This window comes from Propithecus coquereli, unplaced genomic scaffold (assembly GCF_000956105.1).
Source record: "Propithecus coquereli isolate 6110/MARCELLA unplaced genomic scaffold, Pcoq_1.0 Scaffold376, whole genome shotgun sequence".
Lineage (NCBI taxonomy): Eukaryota > Metazoa > Chordata > Mammalia > Primates > Indriidae > Propithecus > Propithecus coquereli.
The window spans coordinates 754,802-765,188 of NW_012149463.1; the positions used below are offsets into that span (position 1 = coordinate 754,802).

The window sequence follows — 10,387 nt, forward strand, 5'->3', positions numbered from 1 at the left end:
GGACAGGTATTTGTATACACAAGGAGTGCAATGCGCACCACCCGAAGGATGGACATATTTGAAACTCGGACTTGGGGGGGGGACCAAGGGCAACATACGTAACCTAAACATCTGTACCCCCATAATATGCTGAAATAAATGTAAAAGAAAAAAAGAAAAGAAAAATGATATCTATCGTATGGGATTATTATGAAGGTTAGAAATAATACATATAAATCAACTAGCATAGTGTCTGTAACCTCATATAGCTCTATAAATGCTAGAAAGTATTACTATGATTGGCTATGAGATATCCTGATACTACGTCCAGTAAGAAGCTGAGCATTTGTAGATTGTAGAACTGAAAATAAAAAATTTAAACATCACTAGTTGATGTCAGTTAGATCTGTGGATATAGATACTATTCGTTGGTTTGTAGGAGGGTTGTAATATATGAAGAAATGAGAATCAAGGATGCCAGTGGTAAAGGAGCAAAAAGAAGAAAATATTCTTCCAAAAGAAATGTAGATGAAATAATATTAGAAGTAATATTGTTGGTTTTCAAGGCTACCATGGAAAGAGATTCCAAGAGGAGGACAATGTCAATAATGCTCTGGGAAGTCATTAGAAAGCCTGAAAAGAGATGATTTGATTTGGAAGCTAAAAAGGAGGTTGCTGCTGGCTGGAGTGAGAACCATTACAATGAAGTAATGACAACCCAAGGCAGAATGCAATATACGGAGGAGGGACAAATGAAGAAGAGGAAACAGAAGGTATAGACAATTTTTTCTTTAAATAGTCTCCAATTTGTTTTACAGTGATCCAGTTTGGGAAGCACTTCAGGAATGGTGGGGAGTAAGGACCTCCAAAAATATGCTTCTCAAAAAGAAACAAGAACAGTGGCAAAAATCGTCAAAATCACCTTTTTTCAAAACACTGGAAGTAAACCAAATGCTTGTAGCAATTCATGGAGCATTTAAGAAAATTGGCCAGAACAATGATCTCTAGTGGCATCTGAAATTGTGCTATCCCCACCCCTCTTCCCAGTTTCATGGCAGCCTTTAAAACCAACAGCCTCACAGCCATGGTAACTGAAAACCAGCAGCTTACCAATCATTGGAAGGGGACACAAGTTTGAAGCTCTTTGGAAAGCCCTTTACCCAAAGAAATGTCTTGTTTTACCTGTCTTGAAACCTCTTGAAAAGATCCAATCTTGGGTTTTGTCTTTATTTGACCTGGCTCTGTGTGTGAAAAACTCTATCCCATGGGCATTTGTCCAAAAAAAAAAAAAAATCAGTAGCAATTGTTTCACATCATAGCAGTCTGAGGGAGCAATAGTAGTTGGGGTAAAGAGGAGCTGACCAAAAACCTTAAAAGGAAAAACCAGGGAGGGGGGAGGAGGGGACAGGTATATGCATACACAAAGAGTGCAATGCACACCATCTGAGGGATGGACACTCTTGAAACTTGGACTTGGGTGGGGAGGGCCAAGGGCAACATACATAACCTAAACATCTATACCCCCATAATATGCTGAAATAAAAAAAAAAAAGGAAAAACCAGGAAATGAGCTGTCCATAGGGGTTTTTGAGAAACTTCAACATATTCCTAGGGATCTAGAAGGCTGTGCACATGTGCAGGGCTGTGTGCATGCCATGGAAAGACCTGAGAAGGACTTAATCTCTCATCGTTGGCTGATTTTGAAGCTCTATGCAAGCATGAAATGAAGGGTAAGGCAGAATTGTAATCTGACTGCCAGAGCATTGAAGGTATGCCTCAACACATACAAAGACCAGAAATCTTATTGGTTCAAGGCATTTAAGGGAATTTCTGCCCAATAATTAGCTGACCACTAAACTAACCAAGCAGAAGCTTCAGGGGGCACATATGACAGACTTCACACTAGTCCAAGAAAGTCACTAAACGAACATCCATAACATCACCACCACCACCAAAACCAAGAAGTAGCAGCATCAAGGTCTGTGGAGCTGGGTGCAGTGGTGTATGCCTGTAGTCCCAATTATTCAGGAGGCTGAGGTGGGAGGCTGAGATAGGAGTTTGAGTCCAGGTTGGGCACAATAGTGTCTCAAAAAAAAAAAAATTCTGGATTTGAAAATTACAATAACAAAAATTTACTGGAGGAGCTCAGTAGCAGATTTGTGCTACTGAAAAACAATCAGTGAATTTGAATATAGGTCAATTGATGTTATCAAGTCTGAGGAACAGAAAGAAACAAGAATAAAAAGAAAAAATGAACAGAGCCTTTAAGACTGTGGTACACCAAGTGTATCAATATATCATATAATCCCAGAAGCAGAGGAGCAAGCAAAAGGGGAAGAAAGAATATTTGAAGAAATAATAGCCAAAAACATCCCAAATTTGATGAAAAATAGTAATTTATACTCCAAGAAGTTTAACAAACTCCAAGTAAGATAAACTCAAAGAGATCTACATGTAGATATGTCATAGTCAAACTGTTGCAAAGCAAAGACAAAGAGAATCTGGAAAACAGCAAATGAAAAGTAACCATCACACACAAGGGATACTCAATGAGCTTAACAGCTGAATTCTCAGCAGAAACCATGGATGCCAGAAAGCAATGGGATGACATATTCAAAGCACTAAAACAAAGATTGTCAGCCAAGAATTCTACATCCAGCAAAACTATGCTTTAAAAATGAAGGAGAAATTAAGATATTTTCAAATAAACAAAAACAGAGATTTTGTCACTAACAGACTTGCCCTATAAGAAATGCTAAAAGGAGTCTTTCAAGCTGAAATGAAAGGACTAAACATAGTAACTCAAATCCACATGAAGAAATAAAGAGCACTGGTAAAGGTAACTACATAGGTATATTAAAAAGTCAGTACTAATATATTTTTCATTTATAACTTCTTTCATATAATTTAAAAGATAACTACATGAAACCATAATTATAAAACTATTGATAGGCTTATAATTTAGAAAAATGTAGTTTATATAAAAATAATAGCACAAAGGAGGAAGGAGGAAATGGAATAACATTGAAGCAAAGTTTTTTATATTATGGAAATTAAGTTGGTATTAATCCAAACCAGATTATTTTAAGATCTTAATAATTCCCAGGCAAACCACTAAGAAAATAATTCAAAAACATATAGTAAAAGACAAAACAAGGGAGTTAAAATAGTATACTAGGAAATATCTATTTACCACAAAAGAAAGCAGTAATGAAGAAATAGAGAAACAAAGATGTAAGACATATAGAAAAAAATAGCAAAATAACAGACATAAATCCTACCTTATCAATAATTACATTAAATATAAATGGATGAAACACTCCAATCAAAAGGCAGAGATTGAGCAAAACGAAAAATAAACAAAAAAACTATGATCCAACTATATGCTGTCTATAAAAGATAAACTTTAAATTGAAAGACACATATAAAGATAGGCCAGGCATGGTGGCTCATGCCTGTAATTCTAGCACTCTGGGAGGTTGAGGTGGGAAGATCACTTGAGCTCAGAAATTTGTGGCAGCCTGAGCTAGAGCAAGACCCTGTCTGTACTAAAAATAGAAAAATTAGCCAGGCTTCATGGCACGTGCCTGTAGTCCCAACTACTCAGGAGGCTGAGACAGGAGGATCACTTTAGCCAAGGAGTTTGAGGCTGTAGTGAGCTATGATGATGCTGCTGCATTCTACCTGGGGTGACTGGGTGAGACTCTGTTTCCAAAAAAAAAAAAAAAAGATATATCATGTGGTAATCTAAGAGAGTTGGAATGGTTATTCTAATATCAGAAAATTTAGACTTTGAGGGAAAAATTTTTGCTAGAGATGTAGGACATTTTGTAGTGATAAAATGGTCAGTCCACCAAGAGGACATAACTTTTTTTTGCAGGGGCACAGAGTGCACACCACAATGCCTGGCTAATTTTTCTATCTTTTGCAGAGACAGGGTTTCGCTCTTGTTCAGACTGGTCAAAACATAACAATTATAAATAAATGAGCAGGCTGGACATGGTGGCTCATGCCTGTAATCCCAGCACTTTGGAAGGCAAAGGCAGGAGGATTGTTTGAGGCCAGGAGTTAGAGACCATTCTAGACAACATGGTGAGATTTGATCTCTACAAAAAATTAAAAAAAAAAAAATTGCTGGTGGTGTGGTGGCTCTGGAGTGGGGAGTTGGCAAGCTGTGGTGGTCCAGAGCAGGTGAGAAGGGTGTCTGCTAGGGAGTATCCTGGATGAGGGCGTCCCATTCCAAGTGGTGTAAGGAGGGTATGCACAAGGCAGAAGGGATGGTAGTGGTACCGGGAGATTGGTTATAGACAGGGAGGGAGACTGATCAAATAAGTGTGCGTGGGTATATATATATATGTGTGTGTAAATACGTGTGTATATATGTGTGTATATATATGTATATATATAGGGAGGGGAGCCAGGTTTATCAGTGTAATAGAAGAAATTTATAAATATGGAAAGAAAGGAAACTATGGCTCAGGAGCAGTGTCACCCCTATAGCAATACAAATGCTTAGAACCCAGATCTTGGTTTCTAAATATCATTCTCCACTAAAAGGGACTAGAGTTGTTCGCAAAATGGATTATTCCAGGGCTGGGTCAGGAAAAGATGAACCCGGGACATTTTTTGTACCAAAAAAAAAAAGCAAATGAAATGCTCAAAGAATGACAAGGATATAGTCACAAGGACACAGAAGCCAGATTGAAAGGGCTCCTACTAGCCAAATCTGGGACAACCTGAGCAGCAGAATGAATAGCGTTAGTGACAGATTTATTACCCACTGGATAAAAATAGGAAACCATGAGTCCATAGAGAAATAAATTTATTAATTTAAACAAACATAAATAAATAAAACATTTGATATGGGATGAGAATTTTGCATCATTTTAAGGTATTTTCCCACAAATTACTAATAACAGGGCAAAAGTAATTTTACAAAGGAGAACCCTGGTAGATACCATGTTAAGCAAGTGACCTAAGTGAACCTCATCAGTAATGGGGAAAGTCAAAAGTATGGTCATTTGGTGTTATTCCTGCCAAAGATGCATAACCCAAATCTGATCAAGAAGAAACATAAGATAAACCCAAATCGAGGGACTTATACAAAATAACTGGCCTGCATTCTTCAAAAGTGTCAAGGTGTGTGAAGGCCATAGGAAGACGAGAAACTGTTCCAGACAGGAGGAGATGTGAATACAAAATGTAATATGAGACTCCGAACTAGATCCTTCTGCAAAATGGACGTTATTGGGACAATTGGCTAAACTTGAATGATGTCTGAGGATTAGCTGGTAGTAATATAAAAATGTTAATTTTCTGATTTTCTCTGATTTTGATGGTTATGTTTAGGTTATGTAAAGTGTCCTTGTTTGTAGGAATTACACACTGAAGTATTTGGGGATAATAGGTATCCTGTCAGCAGTGTACTTTCAAATGGTTCAGGAAAAGAAGCTTTTGAACTCTGCTTCCAACTTTTCTATAAGCTTGAGATTGTTTCAAATAAGTATCTGACCCTTAGGGGTCTACTTAATGTAATAATCAAGTAGTAAGAGTGTTGCATTAAGAATGTTTGGTGTTCATTGTGGGGGGCACGTGTGCCCCAACACCCAATCATGACTGGGGGCCCAGCATTCATGCACGGTCTGCAGTTGGACCTTCTGTTCCTTGGTTTATCTCTTTAGACTTTGGGGTTCATTTGTAAGTTCAACATAGCAATGGGTATATCCCCATGATTGATGTGGCCAGTATTTCTCTAAGACCTTTAAAATCTTTGAATCACAACTAATTTTTAACTTTCCATTGCTCCTGGTGATTCAAGATTCAGGGACATAGGACATTCTGAATTTAAAGTAGAAGATTACAAAATATTTTAGCCCTTAACGAAAGACTAAAATATGTGCAAGGATTTTTCTTTTCTAAATCATTCTATTACTTGTATGCATTATTATAAAGAAAAGGTGACACATTTGCATGAAATGGTTTTCCTATGCATCATTAATGAAGCTAATATAAACTGTAAGCAATATCTGTTTCCTGTATTCTAATCATCAGCTTCCTGCCCTTTAAAGTTTCTTGAACTTGGCTGGGCACAATGGCTCGTGGCTAGAATCCTAACACTTTGGGAGGCTGAGGTGGGAAGATCACTTGAGGCCAGGAGTTCAAGACCAGCCTGAGCAACAGAGAGAGACCCCATCTCTACGAAAAATAGAAAAATTAGCCCGGCTGTAGTCCCAGCTACTCAGGAGGCTGAGGCAGGAGGATTGCATGAGCCCAGGAGTTAGAGACCAGCCTGGGCAACATAGTGAGACCCCATCTCCAAAAAAATAGTGTCTACAAAAGAAGTCAAATATTAAGTGCTATTGAAGGAGAAAAATTGCTATCTGTCAGGAATAAGGAAAGTCTTCATGGAAAAGGTGACGTTTCAGGCCCTACCTTAGTTGCAGTTTTCCAGGAAAGGAGGATAGGGAATTCCAAGCAGAAGGAAACACTGAAGCCAAAGGCTGCAGGTCTGAAAGTGTGGCTTCTCCAGAGTTCATGGGGGAAGTGAGAGCACAAGGAGGGACTGTGAATGTGTCTGAGAGTAGGGATAGGTGGAGGAGAGTGGACCAAAAGGGCTCATCACCATTTAAAAAAAGAAAACAGACCAAAAACAACCAGCAACAACAAACACCCTTGTATGCTATGCTGCGGAGTTGGGACTTTATTCTAGGGCTATGGGATGTCAGCGGAGGGTTTGCTGCAGAAAGCCCTGACCACTTTCCTCCCACCACAGGGATTGTGATTTCTGTGAATGGGAAGGGCGTGTCTGACCCCTGTGTGCTGGGAGGATCGCTCGCTCTCGTTTCATTTAGCTCTCTGCTCAAACATCACCTCTTCCTCTCCTGCCTATCCTCACAAAAATAGCGTGCCCCAGATTTGCTATTCCTTATGTCTTTATTTTTCTTCATAGTACCTCCCAATGTTTCACTTACTCATCTGTCTCCCCCACTGGCGTATAAGCTCCACGATGACAGGGACTGTGTCTTACTGCTGCTGTCTCCCCAGCGCCTCGCACTGAGCTCGGCATCTAGTAAGTGCTCGTGTGTTCTTAAATGAGTGAAGAGAGAGGCAGAACTGCCACAAATCTTGGTCCAGAGAACTTGAGAATCCACAACACTCAGATTCTAGAAAGGGAACTTTGTAGCCGCCAAGGGGCTCTGGTAGCCCAGGTTGCGGGATGATGCATAAGAAGCGCCGGGAGACTCTGAGCAACGGCAGCCTTCCAAATGGGGCGGTAAATCCACACCTTGCCACCCCCTGCCTTCATGATGGAAAGGCAGGGCTGAGATAATGTTTTCATTTACGGTTGTTGAAACCTACCCAAGGATGTCACCGAGGAAAGAGGATGAGCCTAGATCTTTCCTCTAAAATGATGGCCAAAGCCAGCGTTAGGAATCTAAAAGCCGGTGTTTTCTTGAATGCTCAGGAGACCTCAAAAAGGACGGGCCATGTCCTTCAGGAGAACACAGGGGTCTCAAGAGGTCTCAGCCTTAACATGTGACCTTCAGCTTCACAGCATCTTCCCTGCTTGGCTCTGAAAAGGCGTAAAGGGTCAGTGACGACACAGGAGTGCATTCATGGACGAGGTTCCTAGACGAGTGTCCGTCCTGCAGGTAGTTTCTGGCATTTCCAGCAGCCGGTGATGTAGTCTGGGTGGAGTCCAGGAACTTCTCCGAACGCTGGCTGATGGCTAGGTGTTCAGCTCTCCCAAGCCACATGGCTAGAATCACCTCAGGTTACTAGAGAAACAGAAATCTCGAGCATCTGAAAATTGGTGGCCTTGTTGCTACATTTTTTTCCATCTGAGAACCAACCAATTTGTTCCTATTTCAGGCAACCAAAACCTCATATCCTGGATATGCAAGGAAAATACAGTCGCGGTTTTATGGCCTGGCATATGGGTGATTATGAGGAAACCAATCAGAGAAATTCCAAGTGGGCCATTCTTGTTAGGCAGAGTAAGTCACCATCGCCAAGAGCTTGCAAACCATCTAAGCTGCCAATGCTACCAAATAAGGAAAAGGTATGATTTTTTGCTTTTCTGAATCATCATAGAAAAAAATCCGATTGTTTTAACATAAATTAGAGTGTTTTTAATAATAACCTGTTGTATATCTCCTTTTAACTTGCCGAAGCATTTTGTCATTTATATTGGATTGCCACAATAATGTTAATTCAGTGGATGAGTGGGTATTATTCCCATTTAATAGCTAAAGAAAACAAGAGGTTGTGTGGTTTCATCCTTAGAATTGCTTATTTATCACAAGGTTTAACCTGGAGAGAATGCCCATTCCCGTGACTTCCTGACCGAGGAAGCACTCGGTGAAATGGAGGTAAATCTCAAACCCCTTAAAACCCGCACACAAGTGAGAAAATACCATTTAGCAGAGTCAGAATGTGAATCTTGGGCAAGTTGCATAATTTCTGTATACAGGCTTTTTGTAAGTAAAATGGGGATGTTTGTATCTGTTCTGGATATTTTATAGAAAAAGCATGAGAATACAGTAAAAAAGTGTAAGTATATGTTCAATAGCTATTTTCTGAGGTCTGTGTACAATCCACTCTCCTATAACAGCCTTGTGCATAATGCCACAGCGCAATGCACTTTGTAGTCATCCAGTATTTCACTATTCAATTTGACAGCAAATTCCCGTGGTAGAAAAGTGAATAGAATAGCTTGGATCCAGAGACTTCTGTTCCCTACAGGGAGTCGTCTTGCTCCATTGCAGAATCTTGCCAACTCACTAGAATATTACTTACCCTCTGTCCCCAGAGAGCTGATTCATCAGCAATTAATTATGTCTATTTGAAACATTCTCTGAAGGAGCCATAGTTGTCCTCCTTGGTAGGTCCTGACCTTAGGTATTCTTTGTGTTTAAAAAGAGAACAGTTCAAGTGCTAAAATTCTGGGTGGTCTGAATTTTGGGATAGATCCAAATGAAATGTTTTATTGCAGTGTGTGCGGAGAAGGGCTTGGATTAGTTACTTTACATCACTGAACTAATTTTGTGTAGGATTAGAGTTTTCACGAATTAAATTATCCCAAATACCTACTTCTATCATTCACTAAATCCAATTGAAATATTTTTGTGCATTAAAAAAAATCTGGTAAAAGACATTTTATTTTGATTTCAAATTTGCAGAGCAAGTTGCAATAACAGTACACAGAACTCCTCATACACTCTTCACCCAGATCCATCTGTTGTTAATTTTACTTGCTTTAATGTTCTCTGTCTCTCTCTCACCATTTGATGGCTAGTTGCAGACATGTTTCCCCTCGCTCCTCCCGTACTCTTTTTAGAGATAGGGTCTCACTCTGTTACCCAGGCTGGAGAGCAGTGCTGTGATTGTAGCTCACTCCTGGGCTCAAGAGATCCTCCTGTCTCAGCCTCCCAAGTGGCTGGGAGTACAGGGATGCGCCATCACACCCAGCTTAGCCCCTTTACTCCTAAATATTTCAGGGTGTATTTCCTAAGAACAAGGCTATTGTCTCACATAACCACAGTACAATTGATAAGATTCAGGAAATTTAACATTGATACATTATTATTATCTAAAGTTCATAATCAAATTTTATTAAATCATCTTTGTATTTTTCCCTGATACCTAGGATTCAATCTAGGACCATGTATGACATTATTTATCCTGACTCTTTAGTCTCCTTCAGTTTGGAAGAGTCCCTCAGTTTGGGTCTTTTATAACACTGATATATTTTTTTGAAAAGTACAGGCCAGTTCTATAGAATATCTCTCTATGGGCTTGTTGGAGGTTTCTTCACAAGTAGATTCAGGTTATGAGTTTGAGGCAGGAATCCCAGATAAATGCATCTCAGTGCATCCCATCAGGAGGCACCTGAGGTCAGTTTAACTCGTCAGTGGTGAGGGGGGTTGATCACTCAGTCATACCCTGTCCCTTCCAGAAATAAACAAAATACTGTATTATTCAAAATAGTCTTTCTTTCGACCAGGCTTTCTCCTAAATTTCTGGAGATATTTAACACATTAGATACTTGTTCTCCAAGTCCATTTTTTGTACCATCCTGCAGAGCTCTTTTGGATAGTTCAATAAGTACTCAACCTCCCTCCCTTTTATATAAATCCTTTTCAGGGAAAATAAATCGAAGCAAGTACTCTTAGACATTCAAAAGCAAATAATGAATGCCACATGTGAGCAGCCTCCAACACAGTGCCTCACACGTAGACACCAATGCGTGGCCACCATTACTATGCCTGAGATGCCAGCACATGTTCCATTCCTATGCTGCAAGAATCAGAACCATGCACCGAAAGCCTCTCAAAAGTGAAAATGTGTCAATGTTACAAGGGGATTTGAATGAGATTTTTAAAATCATAACCCTGTAGACAATATC

At 39.7% G+C, this 10,387-nt stretch overlaps 1 protein-coding gene across 1 annotated transcript in view; it reads left to right on the forward strand.

Annotated features, from left to right (window-relative positions):
• The window catches only part of LOC105816476 (chromosome unknown open reading frame, human C4orf45), a 111,260-nt gene extending 103,213 nt beyond the window's left edge, over nucleotides 1-8,047 (forward strand). The window contains exon 4 of the mRNA XM_012651909.1: nucleotides 7,852-8,047. Coding sequence (XP_012507363.1) covers nucleotides 7,852-8,047 — 196 coding nt within the window. The remainder of the gene's footprint in view (nucleotides 1-7,851) is intronic.
• Nucleotides 8,048-10,387: the final 2,340 nt, after the last annotated feature.